The sequence below is a fragment of the Spermophilus citellus genome (genome assembly GCF_964194105.1).
Source record: "Spermophilus citellus genome assembly, chromosome: 4".
NCBI classification, from domain to species: Eukaryota; Metazoa; Chordata; class Mammalia; order Rodentia; family Sciuridae; genus Spermophilus; species Spermophilus citellus.
Window position 1 is genome coordinate 146,365,465 of NC_138185.1, and position 22,181 is coordinate 146,387,645.

At 35.4% G+C, this 22,181-nt stretch overlaps 2 protein-coding genes across 2 annotated transcripts; both read right to left on the bottom strand.

Annotated features, from left to right (window-relative positions):
* Window positions 1-2,123: 2,123 nt before the first annotated feature.
* On the bottom strand, window positions 2,124-3,062 carry LOC308646203 (olfactory receptor 4K14-like; the record flags this gene model as incomplete). The annotated part of the gene is made up of 1 exon (XM_081288869.1): window positions 2,124-3,062. One exon carries the CDS (start codon window positions 3,060-3,062, stop codon window positions 2,124-2,126), a length of 939 nt encoding a protein of 312 aa, XP_081144995.1.
* Window positions 3,063-20,996: 17,934 nt separating this feature from the next.
* Window positions 20,997-21,938, bottom strand: LOC308646193 (olfactory receptor 4K13-like; the record flags this gene model as incomplete). The annotated part of the gene is made up of 1 exon (XM_081288861.1): window positions 20,997-21,938. The coding sequence occupies one exon, from the start codon at window positions 21,936-21,938 to the stop codon at window positions 20,997-20,999; it is 942 nt and encodes a 313-aa protein (XP_081144987.1).
* Window positions 21,939-22,181: the final 243 nt, after the last annotated feature.

The following is a 22,181-nucleotide window of genomic DNA, read 5'->3' on the forward strand; positions in this document are numbered from 1 at the left end:
CATTTCGATATCTTAATAAAATATACATGTACAAGCTTCTCTTAAAAATAGATTAGTGGTGATTATACAGAACTCATCTTTCTGATTAATTTATAAATACTAAGTTTGAATAGCATAGCAGGAAGTAACTAAAATATTTCAGTTTAACATATGGACTACTTGAATATTGTTTTGCCAAGTCAGACTAAAGCATATTGTAAGCTGTGTTTTTTATTCTTATACCATTATTTCTAAAGATTCATGAAAGTATAAAAATTCCCACCCAAGGGCATACAGAGATATAAAGATAGCATTCTAGATAGGAACAAATTTATTTAAAATATATAATGATTATAACTAAGTGATTAAATTAGTATACTCATGGAAGATTTAAGATTATGAGTAAGCTAGAAAGTCAAATATTTCACTTCTAGCACTTTAATGTTGTATGTGTACTGGCATATGCTCAGGCTTACAATTCAGTGAGCATGATCCAAATTGTTTACTACCTACACTCTATAATCAAACAATATTGTGAATTTTGACATTTCTAACATTTATCTTTTTATTTTGTGTGCTCAATACGGACTTTTTGGAATTTTACTTTTTGCATGGGTTATTCTTTTACGTGCTTTGTGAAAATGTTTTATTGCACTCTGCAACGTCATTTAATAAATGAATAGTCTTGAAATCAAGTTGTCTTCTGAAGCCTTATTTAAAGAAAATATGACTGTAGTATTATGAGGAAATTTAATATTTATTTGATCTAAGTTGTGTTCAATAATTTACAATTTGAGGACAATAAGCAAAGTCTTTAAGATAATAATACATATAACATGATCAACAGAATAGGTAGTCAAGGCTGATAAATGCATTAATTCTACCATTTTGTTATATTTTGCTCTCTTTTTAAAATAAAAATATAATTTGTTTATTCTCCATCTTTCTGCGTTAGGATTTTTATTGTTTTTATAGCAATTTCAATCCATTTAATGTATAATTCTGGAAGAAATAAAATAACTATTGTATATACTTGACACTTTAAAAAATATTTTAAAGGCCAAAATGTATACTTCAATATTCATTGAGAAATAAATGACATAAGTATTTGAATGGAACAACGGGACTGCATTGATTTTTTTGAAGTATATTTGTTGTCTATTATGTATTAGCCAGTATGTTATATGTTGTATTTTAATAAGGTAACATGCTAAGCTCACTTTCCCTGAGATTATATTTCAGTATTTTACAGAAATGGTAAATAATAATTTAAAGAGTACATTTTAGTCCTTGGGACTGAGATAACTAAAAAAAAATAGCATTAGCTTTTATTTATGTGTTCATCTATTTTATATTAATTACATTAATGAAACCCAAACCAGTTATTCCCGGTGTAGTTGATGACTTTTATTTTATTCCCTCTTTATTTTTTCTGTTTTTCCCCCATTGATATTTTGATGGGAATCTAGAGTAAGGCAAAAATTACAACAGTGAAGTTAGCATTTGACAAAGTGTTAAGAGGAAGATTTGAGGGGAAGTTTTGAGGCACAGAATTTTTTTGTGGGGGTGGGGGCAGGGTACCGGGGATTGAATTCAGGGGCACTCAACCACTGAACCACATTTCCAGCCTTATTTTGTATTTTATTTAGAGACAGGGTCTCACTGAGTTGCTTACTGCCTCACTTTTGCTAAGGCTGGCTTTGAACTCATGATACTCCTGACTCAGCCTCCTGAGCTGCTGGGATTATAGGAGTGCACCAGTGCACCTGCACAGAATAAATCTTAAAAAGTGAAGTTATGACAATATTCAAAGGAAGTTCCATGAAATTTACTCATTAGGATGGACATATGAGTTAGTTAAACCAATTTTAGGGTCTTCTTCACATTGTTAGTGATATAGGCAGATGAGTTCAATAATTTACCCCCCCCCAAAGAAGGATCTTTCATATATGGATGTTATGGAAATATATAACAGTGTTTATGTTTGATCTGTAAATGTTAAATTCCTTGAATTACATTGAATATATAATTGCATTTGGAGACTAGAAATAATTGTAGACATAAACTGAATTCCCTGAATTTAAGCCTATTTTATAGGATCAATGCATTGTCACCGTGAAGTACATGCAATCAGTTTTGGGGCATTAAGTCTTTCCCTGGGAACCCATGTAATAGCTCCAGAGTCTTTTCATAGCAATTTTCATCTCTTTATTTCTCATAGTATAAATAGCTGGATTGAGAAGAGGTGTATAAACAGAGTAAAACACAGCTAGAAATTTGTCTAACCAGGTGATATTGAGTGGACACACATAGATGAAGATGCAAGGTACAAAAAAGATCACCACTACTGAGATGTGGGCACTGCAGGTGGACAGGGCTTTAGATGCACCAGTTTTAGATTTCTGGTGAACACTGAGAAGAATATATGTGTAAGATATCAGCAAGAGAATAAAACAGGTTATGCCTACAAATCCACATTCAACATTCATTAAAAGGTCTAAATTATAGGAATCCATGCAGGCCAGCTTGATCACCAGAGGCATATCACAGAAGAAGCTGTCAATTTCCCTGGGGCCACAGAAAGGCAGCCGCACAATTACAACTATGTGACTCATGGCATGCACAAAGCCAACTGTCCAGGAAGAAACCACCAACCCAATGCACTTTTGCAGGCTCATAATGGTGGAGTAATGGAGTGGTTTGCAGATGGCCACATAGCGGTCATAGGCCATGACCACCAGGAGCACCATCTCACCTGCTGCAATGAAATGGGCAAAGAAGATTTGGCACATGCAACCTGCAAAGGAAATGGTTTTGTTCTCCCTGAGAAAGTCTGTGATCATCTTTGGAGTGGTGACTGAGGACAGCCACATATCAACAAAGGACAGGTTGGCCAAAAAGAAGTACATGGGGGAATGGAGATGAGGGTCAGTGATGATTAAGGTCATGATGACAATATTTCCAGTTACAATGACAAAATAAAGCATCAAAAATATCATGAAAAGTAACACCTTCATATTCCATGAGTGGCCAAGTCCCAGAAGTGCAAATTCTGACACTACAGACTGATTTTCTCCGTCCATTTCATTCAGTGTTCCATCTGAAATAACCTAGAGAGGAGGATAGATTATTAAATAGTAGAATGAGAAAATGTATTTAACTTTCAGAAGTTGATATGCACATTGAAATCTATCGTCTATATCTGAAATTAGAAAGTATAATTTCAGGAGAAATCTTGGTTAAATATGAATTGTATTATGCCCTAAAGAGAAACTAACATTCCAAGACATTAAGAGAGATTGTCTTGCAAATGATTTGCTGAGCAAGCACTCTCCCAAGAAGCCAGTAAGGAAAGCAGAAAAGGATCATGAAAGGATTAAAAAAATTATGGTAGTCACCTGGAAAATAGGTCTATCTGAGTGTAGCACCAGCAATCATTATACTATATAACAAAAATTAAATCATATACTTGGGAAGATGATGGGAAACACTATGAAATTCAGTATAAATTATATGATAGAATCTTACACTTTCTTGTAATCTGTGTAACAACTACTTCAAGCCTCAATGGAACCTCTACTATATGACATCATAAAATTAAATTTTTAGTTGTTCCCTCAAAAATAAATGTTGGGACAACCTTTATGAGAGAAACTCATATAGTAAATATCTTCGAGGCCAAGTAATCAATATCCTGGCATAATGATCTGCATGCAAAACTGTGTGCATAATTTATCATTAATAAACATTTTAAAAGTGTTTATTTTGTGAACTGAATGGATTAGAAAAAATATTAATATAGAGTCATGTAGAAATGTTTTAACCAAAGCGAAGGCAATTCAGACTTAGGTTCCATCTTTTTTTTTTTTTTAGTATTGCATTAGGACTGTATTTTGCATTTTTCTTTTTTTTTAAATTTTTATTGTTGGTTGTTCAAAACATTACATAGTTCTTGACATATCATATTTCCCACATTTGATTCAAGTGGGTTATGAACTCCCATTTTTACCCCATATACAGATTGCAGAATCTCTCTGAAAAATACACATAACTCAAGATTATCAATAGAAAGTATTTGCCTTCAATTATATTAAAGTATTTAATGAAATACCTAGGTTTTGAAATATTAGTCTCCTGAACATGAATCTTAAAAATGTCATGTATCTGGCTGTCTATCAACTATATATTATTCATAAGCTGGGAATAAATTACATACATATGTAAATTAAATACATTTTTGGTAATGCTGAGTATGAATGTGAAGTTAAACCTGTGAACATCAATATTCATCTCTAAATATTGCTTATATTGATGTCTTAAGTAAAATGACAATTTGTTTTTCAAGATTAATGGTAGAAAAATAATTGCCCATTTTCCTTCCTTACTTAAATCTGCTTGGTATTATTTAACTTGTGTGTCTCATCTTCTTTTACCTCTGGAAATCACCAGGATGGGGTCAAGCATAGTGTTAATAATAAAAACCATTACTGTTTTCTGAGTTAGTACCTCTTCCTCTTTTACTGAGGAGTTAGAAGAATAAGTATATAAGGAAGAAAGAAGAGGGGAAGATAGAAGAACAAATAAAGAACATTTCCTAAAGGAATTAAGCAACACAAAGTTTGCGAGGGAAAAGGAGACACAGATTAATAGTCTCATAGCTTGTAAATACACATATTTTCAGCTCTATTTACTCAAATTATAAAGAAAATCAACTAATATTTCACCAAATAGATTCATTCCTCCAGCAAAATTTGAACAATCTAAACTTTTTATCAAAATTAATTTCTTGTAAACAATAAATTTTCAAGTATACTTTTCAAAACTAACTGTTTCTGTTGGAATAAGTTACATAGATAACAATAATGGAAAAAGAATAATTTCAAATGTGTTTGAGAGAATAATTTGCTAAAAGATGACTATGTATGTTTTTAACATGTATTTTAAAGAAAATTAGTTTTATAACTGTTATGTTCAAAATATTGATGGACAAATTATTAATATTACTATATTAATATTAGCCAATTTTGGTAGATATAATAGAATAACCTTAGATTTTAACATTATATACTACTGAAATCTCTGACCCTTTTGACCTTATAGCCTGTATTAAACCTACTTCTGTTTCCATTTCCTTATCCATAAAATGATCACAGTCAATCTAATACATTTCATAAATAAGTTAAAGAAAATATATACAGAAAACACATAATATCTTCAAGTACTGTGAGTATGTTAATAAATATTAGTTATTTCCTTTAACTTTTCTTTATAGTGGATCTCAAAACCATTCTGTTTCCAGAGCTATGGGCAACACTTTTACAACTCTGTTGAACTCTGTTAGCAAAATGTATACAATTCCCTTTCTTTAAAAGACTTACTGCTGATATTTTATCTAATGTCACATTATTCTATTCAGCAAGTGCAGGGTATTAAAATGTGATTGGTATATTAGACATTCTGCTGGCTTTCCAAGAGCATAATCACTGTTTCACCTTTCACCTTTTTTTCTCCAGAAGGGGCTATTAATATTTTAGAGAAACTAGAGGCAATAGGACATTCTATTAAAACATCTTTGGAATTCTGATCTTTAATTTAGAAATAATTTTTATAAAAAGGGCTAATGTTACTTTTGGTACTAATAAAACTGAACATTGGAAAAGGAGACAGTTTGAGTTATTTTTTGAGGAGTATTAAAATACAGAAAAAAAATTAATTCAGTAACAAAAGTATTTGTTTCTCTCTAGATATAATAAAGTTTTTTTCTTGATCTGCAAAGATTTTTTGACTATAAAATCTCTTAACTCTGTGATATTCTCAATATGTGTATTTTTGCAAGAATATATTAGGACTTAGAAAATATAATAGGTTGCCTGAAATACATGCTCACAAGATACACAGAACTAGTCTAGTAGCTCATAATACTTTCCTTTGTTCTAAGGTTATCCATTTTAATCTTATGACTTCAGTTTTATATCACTTCTCATTAGGTTTGCAATCCTTTATACTTCTCTCTCTAAGCTAAATGTTATCTTATCTACTCTCTGATATTAAACAAACAAACAAAGGAAAACTTTACTCTTTTAAAAGGCAGGGACCATTTGAGCTCGGGTAGCAGGAAGCTGCTCATGTTGATTAGAAAGCAGTAACCGTGATCTCCTGAGATAGATCTGAGAACATCTCTGAAGCAGTACTTTTTATTGGTGTGTGCACTGTAAATACAAGTAGGAATAGAATAGTAGGAGAAAACCCATAAATAGTTTATTGAAAATGTCAAAAGATAAAAAAAAGGTATTGTCAACTCCAAGTATATTGGACATTTTAAGATAAGGCATAAACTTGTTTTAAGAATTAGAAAACAGAATTAGAGAGATGAGATGACTTACTCAACCCTGTATTTTTGCTTAGATGAGATTCTCTTTTCTTCTCTTCTGATGTGTGCTTGTGATGACATCCATTGTTTGGTGGAGACAGTGTCTGTGGAAATGCTCTCCTTCAGCATGACCTATATTTACCACCTGAAGCCATCCCTTGGGTTAAATTTATCTATTCTGTGCTCTGAACAAAACAAAATCATGGAAATAATTATCTTGAAATTCTCCTGGGGATTTCTTTGTTAAGAGTTATATTGAGTTTTGCATAATCTTGAATACTCAGGACAAGGAGTCAAGTTAAACCCCACTTAAATTAGTCCAATTAAAAAAATAGTGAAGCTTTAAAAACTAAGCATTTGATCATAAATACTAAGGAGATATCTTCTGCAATTTTGATCTCTAACTCTATCTGTATAATAATATTTAATTCAAATCTTATTTCCAATTTCAAGGGAGATCATATGCTGGACAGTGTGACATGTGACCACAAACAGAAAACCATGATATGGTTGAGTGTCCTAGTACATGCCAAGGTTTTCTAAGCAGGCAGGAAGTCTTGGTCAAATGTCCAGTATCTTTCAATTTATTCTGATAACATGAGATATTAATTGTTACAAACTGGATGTAAAATTATTAGGATATCTTAAGTTTTTTAAAAGGACATTAATGTGAGTTTAAAATACATTCAATTTAACGTATTAGGTATTAAAAACTCTTTATAGATCCAATATGGCCGCCGGCGAGGAAGCAGCGATTCCAATGTCTCCACATTAACGGGATCAGAAAGACCCATTGGAACAGCGGCAGTCTACCTACTGAGGAACTTCTAGCAAAATTCCGTTAAGAGGGGACCTGCTGGGAATTAGAAGTGTCAGTTTGTCCCAGACAAGTGGATCTTGGCCGGCCACGTGGGCGCGGAGGTCCAGTACCGCAGCCACCTGCCGCTTCTGCAAGCGGCTGGCGGCCCAGAGCGGCGCGGCCCGCCCGAACCCGCAGATAGCACCCGCCATCCCACCGTCCCGGGAAGGGCCTGCTCTCGCTCTGTGAACGGCCACCACGCCTGCCAGGCTCGTAGCCACGCGGCCGCAGCTGCCTGGCTCTACAGGCGGACCCCCGGCGGGTGCAGAGGTACAATCCCGCGGCCACCTGCCGCTTCAGAAAGCGGCCCACCCGAACCCGCAGACTGCACCCGCCATCTCGCCGTCCCGGATTCTAGCCACGCGGCCGCAGCTGCCCGGCTCTATAGTCAGCCCCCGGCGGCCCGGCCCAGCGAGAACTGTCCCCGCCTGGCCCAGCAGACAGCCTGTGCCCTCCCGGCTCTACCAACAGCCCCGCCCACCCGGCGAACGGCTCCCCCCCCCCAGACAGCGTGAAGGGAATCTAACCAACCCTTTACGAAATAGCAAACTGGGAACTAAAACCAGAGATTGTGTCAGACCAGAGACAAGCCAGTTCCACCCCTCCCTTCGGACACTCCGGCAAGGAGCCAGGGGCCCACCACAGCAGAGAGGGGAAGTCACCAAAGTTCGGCCAAAGAGATTCCTTCCCAGCAGAATCTACTTTAGCAGGTGTGTGACTCCCACCCACACCAGATACAAAAAACCGGGAAACTTCAAAATCTCTCCGTGGGCGTGACCGTAAGGGCCAAAGGACTCTCGACCCCCAACTCCCCCTACTGCCAGTGACGAGGGCGTGACTGTAGGGGCAGAGGGAAGCAGAGAAGACTCCCTACCCCCAAATCCCCCAACCGCGAACTGAGAGGGTGTGACGGTAGGGGCGGAGGGAAACAGAGGACACTCCAGACCCCCAACTCCTCCTACCATCAGCAGTGTGGTTGTGACTGTAGGGGCTGAGGGAAGTAGAGGGGATCCTCGACCCCCAACTCCTATTACCACCAGCAGCGACACCAATGGTCTTAGCTGCCAGATTCCGAAGGTGTGCCCACCAAAGGGGTCCGGAAAAATTAAACAATTGACTCCCAGACCACATCTCCACAGCACTGGGGCTTAGATGAATGACAGCGAAAGTGCTCAGTAGTTAGGAAAATAGAGCACTCGGTGGGGCTGAAAGTGTAACCAAATCCTTGGGGAACTGCCTCCGGTGAGCAGGACCTGGCTGGCTGGCAGGAGGAAGGGGAGGAGGGGCCATAGAAGTGCAACGGCTCTGGACCAACAGGATTGAGATACTCCCAGGAACCGCCTTACAGGGATTGCTGTTGACACATTGAGGGCAAAACTCAGCCCGGAGGGCACAGCTTTGCCTACGGGAAGAGAAGAAAATGGATCTCTAAGACCTAATTTTATTTCCTATTTCATTTTAATTTTTTCTCTCCCTTTTCCCTCTCTCTCTCCCCTTCCAAGTTTTATGGCTCTTTCCATTCTCCTCTATGCTATCTATCTCCCTCTCCTTCTTTCTTTTCAAGAGCACCTACCTACCCCTTCCCCCCAACTTTCATCCCAAGCATTATGTCCTCCATTTCGCCTGTCTAAATACAAATAGGTGTGCGCCCTCCCCCCGCGCCTGAAAGGTACCGGACCTGCATCCCACCAGCAGGTCAGGCCCAGCAACCTGGGAGTGGCAGAGCCGCCCCACGTGCCTGCAAGGTAGGCGCACCTGCTACCAACCAGCAGAACAGGCCCAGCGGCCTGCCGATGTGGTAGGCACAGTGCCCCAATAGGAGGAGGAGCAGAGCCCCTGCCCACGCCTGCGCGGGAGACTTTGAAACTATACAAGAGTAATACAAATATATAGGGGGAAAATTCAACAACACAACAGTCTCAGTAAGCAGAAAGAAACGCAAACAGTATGAAGAGACAAGGAAAGAAAGGCCCACAAGCAATGCAGGTCAACTCAACGTTAGAAGAGGTAATATCTGCAGCAGAAGGAATGTCAGATAAAGAATTCAGGAGATACATGCTTCAGATTATCTGGAGTCTCAAGGAAGACACTAGACAGCAAAATCAGACAATGAAAGATCTCTTCAACAATGAAATACATAAACAAATCCAGGAAGCAAAAGATCAACTATACAGGGAGATAGAGGTTATAAAAAACAAACAAACAGAAATCATAGAAAGGCAGGAAGCAATAAACCAACTTAAAAACTCAATTGAGAATACTACCAGCAGAGTAGAACACTTAGAAGATAGAACATCAGACAATGAAGACAAAGTATTTCAACTTGAAAAGAACATAGACAGCTCAGCAAGACTGTTAAGAAACCATGAGCAGAACATCAAAGAAATATGGGATAACATTAAAAGACCAAACTTAAGAGTCACTGGGATACAGGAAGGCACAGAGCTCCAAACCAAAGGAATGAGAAATCTATTCAATGAAATAATTTGAGAAAACTTCCCAGACTTGAAGAATGAGACAGAATCCCAAATCCTAGAAGCCTACAGGACGCCGAATGTGCATAATCATAAGAGATCCACACCTAGACACATTATAATGAAGATGCCCAACATACAGAATAAGGAGAGAATTTTAAAAGCTACAAGAGAAAGGAAGCAGATTACATTTAGGGGTAAACCAATCAGGATAACAGCTGATCTCTCAACACAGACTTTGAAAGCTAGAAGATCCTGGAATAACATAATTCAAACACTGAAAGAAAATGGGTTCCAACCAAGAATTGTGTATCCAGCAAAATTAAGCTTCAAGATGGAAGATGAAATTAAAACCTTCCACAATAAACAAAAGTTAAAAGAATTTGCAGTTAGAAAACCATCTCTCCAAAAAATCCTCAGCAAAACATTACAGGAAGAGGAAATGGAAAATAACAATGAAAACCAACAGTGGGAGGAAGGACAGTAAAGGGGGGAAAATAATCAAAGAGGAAAACAAACCATATTCAGTAACATAAATAAACAAATATGGCTGGAAGGATAATCCATATCTCAATAATAACCCTAAATGTTAATGGCTTAAACTCACCAATAAAGAGACACAGGGTAGTAGAATGGTTCACAAAACATGACCCAACAATATGCTGCCTACAGGAAACGCATTTGATAGGAAAAGACATACATAGACTGAAGGTGAAAGGTTGGGAAAAATCATATCACTCATACGGACTGCGGAAACAAGCAGGAGTGTCCATACTCATATCAAATAAAATAGATTTCAAGCCAAAGATAATCAAAAGGGATAAAGAGGGACAGTACATACTGCTCAAGGGAACCATACACCAACAAGACATAACAATAATAAATATATATGCCCCAAACAATGGTGCAGCTATGTTCATCAAACAAACTCTTCTCAAGTTCAAGAGTCTAATAGACCACCATACAATAATAATGGGAGACTTCAACACACCTCTCTCACCACTGGACAGATCTTCCAAACAAAAGTTGAATAAGGAAACTATAGAACTCAATAACACAATTAACAACCTAGACTTAATTGACATATATATATATATATATATATATATATATATATATATATATATAATATACCACCCAACATCAAGCAGTTACACTTTCTTCTCAGCAGCACATGGATCCTTCTCAAAAATAGATCATATATTATGTCACAGGGCAACTCTTAGACAATATAAAGGAGTAGAGATAATACCATGCATCTTATCTGACCATAATGGAATGAAACTGAAAATCAACGATAAAAGAAGGAAGGAAAAATCATGCATCACTTGGAGAATGAACAATAGGTTACTGAATGATCAATGGGTTATAGAAGACATTAAGGAGGAAATTAAAAAAATCTTAGAGATAAATGAAAACACAGACACAACATATCGGAATCTATGGGACACATTCAAAGCAATTCTAAGAGGAAAATTCATTGCATGGAGTTCATTCCTTAAAAAAAGAAAAAACCAACAAATAAATGATCTCATACTTCATCTCAAAATCCTAGAAAAAGAAGAGCAAAATAACAGCAAAAGAAGTAGAAGGCAAGAAATAATTAAAATCAGAGCTGAAATTAATGAAATAGAAACAAAAGAAACAATTGAAAAAATTGATAAAACTAAAAGTTGGTTCTTTGAAAAAATAAATAAGATCGACAGACCCTTAGCCATGCTAACGAAGAGAAGAAGAGAGAGAACTCAAATTACTAGCATACGGGATGAAAAAGGCAATATCACAACAGACACTTCAGAAATACAGAAGATAATCAGAAATTACTTTGAATCCTTATACTCCAATAAAATAGAAGATAGTGAAGGCATCGATAAATTTCTTAAGTCATATGATCTGCCCAGATTGAGACAGGAGGATATAGACAACCTAAACAGATCAATATCAATTGAGGAAATAGAAGAAACCATCAAAAGATTACCAACTAAGAAAAGCCCAGGACTGGATGAGTATACAGCATAGTTTTACAAAACCTTTAAAGAGGAACTAATACCAATACATTTCAAGCTATTTCAGGAAATAGAAAAAGAGGGAGAACTTCCAAATTCATTCTACGAGGCCAACATCACCCTGATTCCTAAACCAGACAAAGACACTTCAAAGAAAGAAAACTACAGACCTATATCTCTAATGAACCTAGATGCAAAAATCCTCAATAAAATTCTGGCAAATCGGATACAAAATCATATCAAAAAAATTGTACACCATGATCAAGTAGGATTCATCCCTGGGATGCAAGGCTGGTTCAATATACGGAAATCAATAAATGTTACCCACCACATCAATAGACTTAAAAATAAGAACCATATGATCATCTCGATAGATGTGGAAAAAGCATTCGACAAAGTACAGCATCCCTTCTTGTTCAAAACTCTCGAAAAAATAGGGATAAGAGGAACATACCTCAACATTGTAAAAGCAATCTACGCTAAGCCCCAGGCTAGCATCATTCTGAATGGAGAAAAATTGAAGGCATTCCCTCTAAAATCTGGAACAAGACAGGGATGCCCTCTCTCACCACTTCTGTTCAACATAGTTCTCGAAACACTGGCCAGAGCAATTAGACAGACGAAAGAAATTAAAGGCATAAAAATAGGAAAAGAAGAACTTAAATTATCACTATTTGCAGATGACATGATTCTATACCTAGCAGACCCAAAAGGGTCTACAAAGAAACTATTACAGCTAATAAATGAATTCAGCAAAGTGGCAGGATATAAAATCAACACGCATAAATCAAAGGCATTCCTGTATATCAGCGACAAACCCTCTGAAATGGAAATGAGGACAACCACTCCATTCACAATATCCTCAAAAATAATAAAATACTTGGGAATCAACCTAACAAAAGAGGTAAAAGACTTATACAATGAAAACTACAGAACCCTAAAGAGAGAAATTGAAGAAGATCTTAGAAGATGGAAAAATATACCCTGTTCATGGATAGGCAGAACTAACATCATCAAAATGGCGATATTACCAAAAGTTCTCTATAGGTTTAATGCAATGCCAATCAAAATCCCAATGGCATTTCTTGTAGAAATAGAGAAAGCAATCATGAAATTCATATGGAAAAATAAAAGACCCAGAATAGCAAAAACAATGCAAAGCAGGAAGTATGAATCAGGTGGTATAGCGATACCAGACTTCAAACTATACTACAGAGCAATAGTAACATAAACAGCATGGTATTGGTACCAAAACAGGCGGGTGGACCAATGGTACAGAATAGAGGACACAGAAACCAACCCACAAAACTACAACTTTCTTATATTTGATAAAGGGGCTAAAAGCATGCAATGGAGGAAGGATAGCATCTTCAACAAATGGTGCTGGGATAACTGGATATCCATATGCAACAAAATGAAACTGAATCCCTTTCTCTCTCCATGCACAAAAGTTAACTCAAAATGGATCAAGGAGCTTCATATCAAACCAGAGACAAGGCATCTGATAGAAGAAAAAGTTGGCTACGACCTACATACTGTGGGTTCGGGCTCCAAATTCCTCAATAGGACACCAATAGCACAAGAATTAATATCTAGAATCAACAAATGGGAGTTGCTCAAACTAAAATTTTTTTCTCAGCAAAAGAAACAATAAGAGAGGTAAATAGGGAGCCTACATCCTGGGAACAAATCTTTACTCCTCACACTTCAGATAGAGCCCTAATATCCAGAGTATATAAAGAACTCAAAAAATTAGACAATAAGATAACAAATAACCCAATCAACAAATGGGCCAAGGACCTAAACAGACACTTCTCAGAGGAGGACATACAATCAATCAACAAGTACATGAAAAAATGCTCACCATCGCTAGCAGTCAGAGAAATGCAAATCAAAACCACCCTAAGATATCATCTCACTCCAGTAAGATTGGCAGCCATTATGAAGTCAAACAACAACAAGTGCTGGCGAGGATGTGGGGAAAAGGGTACACTTGTACATTGTTGGTGGGACTGCAAATTGGTGCAACCAATTTGGAAAGCAGTATGGAGATTTCTTGGAAAGCTGGGAATGGAACCACCATTTGATCCAGCTATTCCCCTTCTGGGTCTATTCCCTAAAGACCTTAAAAACAGCATGCTACAGGGACACTGCCACATCGATGTTCATAGCAACACAATTCACAATAACAAGACTGTGGAAGCAACCTAGATGCCCTTCAATAGACGAATGGATAAAAAAATGTGGCATTTATACACAATGGAGTATTACTCTGCATTAAAAAATGACAAAATTATAGAATTTGGAGGGAAATGGATGGCATTAGAGCAGATTATGCTAAGTGAAGCTAGCCAATCCCTAAAAAACAAATGCCAAATGTCTTCTTTGATATAAGGTGAATAACTAAGAACAGAGTAGGGAAGAAGAGCATGAGAAGATGACTAACATTAAACAGGGATGAGAGGTGGGAGGGACAGGGAGAGAAAAGGGAAAATGCTTGGAAATGGAAGGAGACCCTTAGGGTTATACAAAATTACATACAAGAGGAAGTGAGGGGAAAGGGAAAAATAATACAAGGGGGAGAAATGAATTACAGTAGAGGGGGTAGAGAGAGAAGAGGGGAGAGGAGGGGAGGGGAGGGGGGATAGTAGAGGATAGGAAAGGCAGCAGAATACAACAGACATGAGTATGTCAATAAGTAAATCAGTGGAAGTGTAACTGATGTGACTCTGAAATCTGTATATGGGGTAAAAATGGGAGTTCATAACCCACTTGAATCAAAGTGTGAAATATGATATATCAAGAACTATGTAATGTTTTGAACAACCAATAAAAAAAACTCTTTACAATAGTACATTTACATATAACAAACTACTCATATTTTAAAAGTTCAGTTTGATAGGTGTGGATACATATGTACAACCATGAAAAAAATCATCATAGTCTGGATGGTGACATGTGCCTCAGCCCCCAAAGCTCCCTTTCCAACTCCTCCACACATCCTATCTCCACAGACAACCACTCACCTGTACTCTATTACTAATTTTGCATATTTTGAACTTTTATGTAAATGAAATCAAGTAGAATGTCCACTTTTTGAATCTTACTTCTTTAACCCATCATACTTATTTGAAAATTTGTCATGCTGTTATTTGTTTCAAAAGAATATATATGTTTTTAATTTGTATTGCTGAATGCTCTTGTACTTAAAAAACATAGTTTTGTTACCTGTTCACATGCTGTGGGAAATTTATGTTATTCCCAGTTTGGAGATTTTACAAATGCAGTGCTATGTGGATTTGTGTACAAATCTGGGTAATTTGAATGCTTTTTAGAATTAATGGAGACTTGTTTATTTGACTATAATAATAATTTTCAAATTTTCAAAGGCTGTGTGCTTCAAAGAGAATGAGTATTGTGACATTTTGGTCATATTTTCATGTATACATAGATTATAGTGAATTAGTTGATCAAAGATGAATCTTTATTTAATTATATTAATTAGTGAGTGGTGATTATAATGCTTTTTAATACAAAATTTTGTGTGCGCCTCTTTGTCTTTGTAGTCCTATCAGTTTGTCACATACTTTAAAACTCCATTAGAGACAAACATGATTATATCTGATATGTCATCCTGAATAAATGCAATTAGGCAAGAGAAAGAAGTCAGTGCTGTCTCTGTGAGATGAGCTTCTTTGTCTCTGGTAATGTTGTTTGTTCTGAAATATGCTTTGAGTGTTATTAAAATAGTCATGGGACTGGGGTTGTAGCTCAATGGTAGAGCGCTTGCCTAGCATGTGTGAGGCTCTGGGTTCAAGCCTCAGCACTACATAAAAAATAAATAAAAGTAAAATAAAGGTATTATGTTCATTGACAACCAAAAAAATTTAAAAATCACTGACTTAAAATAATTTTAATATTATAGTTTTTTCATCCTTTCGTGCATTCCTTTTTTTTCCCTCAAAAGGCTATCTTTTCCCCATTGCTTGTTGTTGGCATCTTTGTTGAAAATAAATTGACCAAAAATGCATGAAATACTTCATGTGCTCATTATTCTGTTCTATTGATTTATATGTTGTTTTTATGTTAGCACCATGCTTTTTTGATTACCACAGATTTTCAGTAGTGTGATACCTCCCGCTTTGCCAATTTGATTAAGATTTCCTTGGTTTTTCAAGGTCTTTTTGGATCCAAATAAATTTTAGGAAGGTTTTTCCCATTTCTTTGAAAAACCATTTTTGGAATTTTGATGGGGGTTGCTGCAGTCTGGCTTGGCACAATTCACTCAGGAGCCACTTGTTAAGCAGAAAAGAACTTTATTTTTAGAACACACGCTGTACCACTTGAGCTCTCAGAGCCCAACTGCCACCAGTGGCTTCCGGGAGCCTCTCAACCCCTGACTCCTCCTGCTCTTGAGGCCAATTGGCTGGATCACGTGGGTGGAGCCAAAAGAGTCCCCCAAATGAGCAGCTCCATGGTCTGAAAGGGCGGGGAAACAGCCCAATGATCATCACCGCAGAGGAGCCAATCAGCTGGAAGTTTGCTGGGGCTGCTGTGAGCCAATCAGCTGGAAGTTTGCTGGGGCCCTTAAGGCTGTGGTTGTCAACAGGGGTTACATTTAACCTGTAGGTTTCTATGATGAATGTGGACATTTTAATAAGATTATTGTTTAAATGTATGAATTCTAGATATCTTTATATTTATTTGTATTTTCAACACAAGCTTTAGTCCCTTAGTTAAATCTATTCCGTAAGTATTTTATTTTGTAGCTATTAAAATTGAGATTATTTCTTGACTTCCTTTCCAATTTATGTGGTTAGTATATAGAAATAATACTGATATATATTGATTTTGTATCCTGCAAGTTTATTAAATTCAGTTGTAATATCAATGAATTCTGTAGGATTTTATGTATGGCTTCATGTCATTTGCAGAGACAATTTTACATATTTCTTCCCAATTTTGATACTTTTTATTTCTTTCTTTTGCCTAATTGCACTTACTCAGACTTTAGTACTATATGTGAATAGAAATGGTAAGATTAGTAATCCTTTTTTTTTCTGTTCTTGTTCTTAGAGGAAACACTTTAAGCTTTCCATCAAGCTAAGAGCGTATCATTTGTGAACTAATATTTTTTTTGAGTTTTTATAAGAAAAAAATATTACATTTTGTTAAATGCTTTTTCTTCATGTGTTCATATGATCACGTTATTGCTCTCCTACATTGTTATTTTGCTATATCCGTTTTTTATATTTGCATATGTTGAACTACCTGTGATTTCTTAGAATAAATTCCTTTTAATAGATAAATGATCAATTGAATGTATGGTTAAATTCAGTTTGCTAATATTTTTCTGGTTTTTAAAAGATTAGTTTCATGTCTGTTTTTGTTTGATCTATAATATTATTTTCTCTTAGTGGCTTTCATATTGGTGTAATGCTTTGCTCAAAGATGAGTTTGGAAATAGTCATTTTAAAAATTTTTTTGAGAAAGTTTGAGCAAGATTGTTATTACTTCTTCAAAATCTTCAGTAGTATATCCATCAGGCCCAAGGTTTTGTTTGATGGGAAACTTTTTATTACTAACCCAATCTCCTTGCAAAATATTGGTCTTAAGAGATGAAACTGCTTAGGTGTTCATCAACAGATGAATGGACTAAGAAAATGTGAATTAAGCCATAAAAAAGAATGAAATTATGGCATTTTCTAGAAAATGGACTATCATTTGTTTCCATGGTTTTTATGAAACTTTATCTATTAGTTCTAATAATTTTGGTAGAATATTTTGGGTTTTATTTACATAAGAATATCATCTCAAAAAAATGACAATTTGACTTCTTTTTTCAATTATTATTTTTTTGCTATGCAAAATTACTCTGGGCATGATAGATTTTTAATCATTGCCTAATAGTACTCTGAAAAGACATTAAATTCAGATCAATGGTAGAGTCAGTACAAGGTTAGTTGTTGGCTTATTATGCATGTTTTCTTAAGTTTGGGAAATATGTCTTCTATAACTAATTCACTCATAGGTTTTTTTCCACAAAGGGATGAATTTTTTGAAATGCCTTTTTGTGTACATTGAGATGATCATACATTTTGGCTTTCATTCTGTTGGTGTGGTGTATCACATTTATTTATTTGTGTATGTGGAAGCCTACATAATTCCCTGGGGTAAATTCCACTTCCTCATGGCAAATAATTTTTAATATGCTATTGGATTCAGTTTGTTAGTATTTTGTTGATGATATTTACAACTATATTTATTAAGAATATTGGCCTATGATTTCTGTTGTTGTTAGTGTTGTTGCCTTATCTGGTTATAGCCATTAGTCGAAGCCCTCAAACCAGTAATGGCACAGACATGAGAATAAATGAATGTCTTGAGTAACTATAAAAATATTTTTGAGACATACGCCTGAAGCAGATTAGAACACTTTCTGATATGGGGAATAACACTACTGCCAGAGAGACAAGGCTTGCCAAGGTTTTGAGATAACATATCAGAGACGCTTTAAATTAGGTTCCGTTTTTATTTTCCTAAACCATACCATATTTATTGCAATTCTGAGACTTGCAGCTCTAATAAAGAACATGGGAAATTTCTATGTCGCTTTTACGTCATGAGTATGAAGGAACAATTAAGGAATGGTTGAAGATTAATATATAATCTAGAGGCAGGCAATTCAATACATTCTGTGTCTCTGGATTAGATTCTGCTCTAGGTGTCTTTTTTCTTTTCTAAAATGACTTTATTCAGGTAACTGATCACAAAATTGAATAAGATCTATAGATTAAATTTTGCTAAAACATTAATGCAATTTCCTGATTTTAAAAATTGCACTACTTTTGGAAATACACAAAGAGCATGTTAGGAGTAAAAAGGCATCCCATGTTAAACTTATTTCCAAAATTCAGATAAAGTTTTATATATTATGATATTATGTATACTTATAATTTATAAACATATGAATATATATGTATGTGTGTGAATGTATATATTTGATTTAGAGTTCCCCAGAGAAACACTATCAACAACATGTTTCTATCTATCTATCTATCTATCTATCTATCTAGCAATCTTTCTATGTCTGTCTCTCTCTCTCTCTCTCTCTCTCTCTCTCTCTATATATATATATATATATATATATATATATATATATATATCTTAACTATAGAACATGTATATATATTTATACATAAATACTATATATATATATATCTTAACTATAGAACATGTATATATATTTATACATAAATACTATATATATATATATATATATATATATATATAGAGAGAGAGAGAGAGAGAGAGAGAGATTTGTTTTGTTTTGTCTGTTTGTTAGTTTTAAACCCAGAGAGGCTCTTAACCACTGAGCAACATCCCGTGTCCCTTTTAACTTTTTATTTTGAGACTCAATCTTTCTAAGTTGCTGAGACTGGTTTTGAACCTGCAATCCTCACATTTTTTTAAAAGAATTGTTTCTCATGGTTGTAGAGGCTGAACAAATTCTAATGAGGTAGACTGGTAAATTGGAGGCTCAGGAGGATATATGCAGTTTGAGTTCCAAAGAGGGTCTTTAGGAAGAATTCTGCTCTGCTTGGGGAAGTCATGGAGGTCACTCTCTTTTACTGTTTACCCATTTTATTGTTAATTTCATCTAAAAAACACCTTCACAAAAATACCCAAAATAATCCTAGACCAACTATCTCTGTGTGTGCCTTGGGCCAAATGAGTTGACCTATTAAAATTAACTATAGAACATGTATTTATATTTATCCATAAATACAATTTTTATGTGTATATGATTTGGATACACTTAGATATCTATATTTAAATATATCAACGCATTCAAATATATTAAATATGTACCTATTATCTATCTTTACATATACATAAGCCATATCAAATAATATTTATATTATATCATAAAAAAATATTAATTATGGTGAAAGATTATCTGAATCAAACGTGCTAAAATGTTACAAATTTGAAAAGGGTACATATTTATCAATATTCACATTTAACTCTATAATAAATATTAATCTTTAGAAATAGATACTTTTATGCCCTGTGTTCCCAGGGGCTCTGTTCCCAGTTTCCTCAATTCAGTTTTGAGAAAAGAATTTAGTATAACATATGCCTTGCACATATGACTGTGAATTCATCCTTAGCTCTAGTTACTGTAGCTCACATATTGCATAAGAGACAGTGACAGAGAAGTATTGTATAAAGCCTCTAAGAGATTATGAAGTCTTTGGTAAAGATGGACATTTTGAATTTCATATCAATAGGCCTAGAAAGTCAGTTCTAATCTCAATGAACCACAGGTCTAAATTTATTAATTTAGTATACTTTATGACTTTCTTTATGCATCTTAATCCATTTGGATCTTCCTATTTTGTTGAGAGGGAAATGCCTGAAATTCATTGTTGTTTCTTCATTTATTCTTTATTCACAAGAGGGATTAACACAAAAGTAGTGTTCTTATTTCCAGAGAGAAATATGAGAACAAATATGAATAGAAAATTTAATACACATATAAATAAAAGAATAAGCCAAATTGTGTTATGAACAATTTATTTGTTATGTGGAATTTCTTTCAGTGGATAACATTTGCTTTATGAATCTTACTGCTCATAAAACTAATGTGCTAGCCTTGTTAAAAAGTGATCTTTGGATGGGGCTGTAGCTCAGTGATAAAGTGCATGCCTCATATGATTAGGCACTGGGTTGGATCCTCAGCACCACATAAAATTAAATAAAGATATGTTGTGTCCATCAACAACTAAAAAAAATTTACAAAATTAATCTTATCACAATTAAAAGACAAAAAAATCTAAATAAATGTATATGTGATTATAAATTGAGAATGATCTGTATAATTTTAATTATATTTATTAATCTAGAGAATTTAACTGAATGATCCATAATTAAAAGTAAACAATTTTACATTTAATTTTTCTTTATGTGAAGAATATTAATATTAGATGTTTCTGGGTTACTAAATATAGTTAATGAGCCAGTATTTCTACTTTATTCTTTATTCCATTTAAAGAAAAAATTTACTAATTTATTGATAAGTTTGATTTTTTTAAAACTCAATCTGAGTTGAATTTTATTGGGAAAACTTATTCTTTCAATAAAACTAAATATAAAAATATAATGATGGAACATGATATTAAATAATTTCAGTGTGCAATATGACTGTTAGAAAACTTACAAATAAGACAAAATAATATCAGCCTACTCTGAAATGTAATTTACATGAGATTTCCATTAATACCATTCATTTTCATGATTGTTGTCTAGAAAGTGTGTCTGAAGCTGAAACACTGGGTCCTCAGTCTGCTCATGGCTGATTTCATCTCCCGATTCCTCAAAGTGTAAATAATGGGGTTCAGTAAGGGTGTAATGACCGAATAAAACACAGAAAGAAATTTATCCACTGAAACACTGCTAAAAGGCCAAGTGTAAATGAAGATACAGGGCCCAAAGAACAGAGTGACCACAGTGATGTGAGCAGACAGTGTGGACAGAGCTTTAGAGAGCCCACCCGAGGATCCATGTCTCACAGTTACCAGAATGACAGTGTAGGAGATGAGCAAGACTGTGAAGCAGATGAAGGACAAGAGGCCACTGTCAGCAATTACCAGCAACTCCAGAACATAGGTCTCAGTGCAGGCAAGCTTTATTACCAGGGGAAGGTCACAAAATATGTCATCCACTATGTTGGGGCCGCAGAAGGGCAGGGTGACAGTGAAGACCATCTGGCTCATGGTGTGCACCAAGCCAACAGCCCAGGACAGCAGCACAGAGCCCACCAGCACCCTGCGGCTCATGATGGCTGTGTAGTGAAGAGGCTTGCAGATGGCAATGTACCGATCAACCGCCATAACTATGAGAAGAGTCATCTCACTGCCCCCCAAGAAATGGAGGAAGAACATCTGAGCCATACAGCCCCACAAGGAAATAGTTTTCTTGTCCCTGAGGAAATCTGCCACCATCTTAGGGGTCGTGATGGTGGAAAGAGACATGTCCAGAAAGGAGAGGTTTCCAAGGAGGAAGTACATTGGTGTGGAATGAAGGTGAGAGTCACAAATCACAGTGATCACAATGAGAAGGTTTCCTGCCATGATTGCTGCATAGACCACCAAAAATATGCAAAAGAAGAACATTTCCAGTTCCGGAGTGCTGGTGAGTCCTAACAAAACAAACTCAGATATCGTAGAGATGTTTTTCATATTCATGCAGAAGTTTTCAGAAAGCCTTTAAGATGAAAATCATCTGAAAAAAAACATGATATTTTAATCAGAGATAGTTTTCAGGGTATGGACATTTAAGCAGTAAATGTTGGTTTCTATAGGAAGAGAGAAAATGGATATTTACAAATAAATCATTTTAATTAATACAAGTGCCATTAACTTTATTTCATGTTTTTTCAGCCAGAGAGGCACAGAATATGAGAAATCTGTTTAAAATTTCATACATCT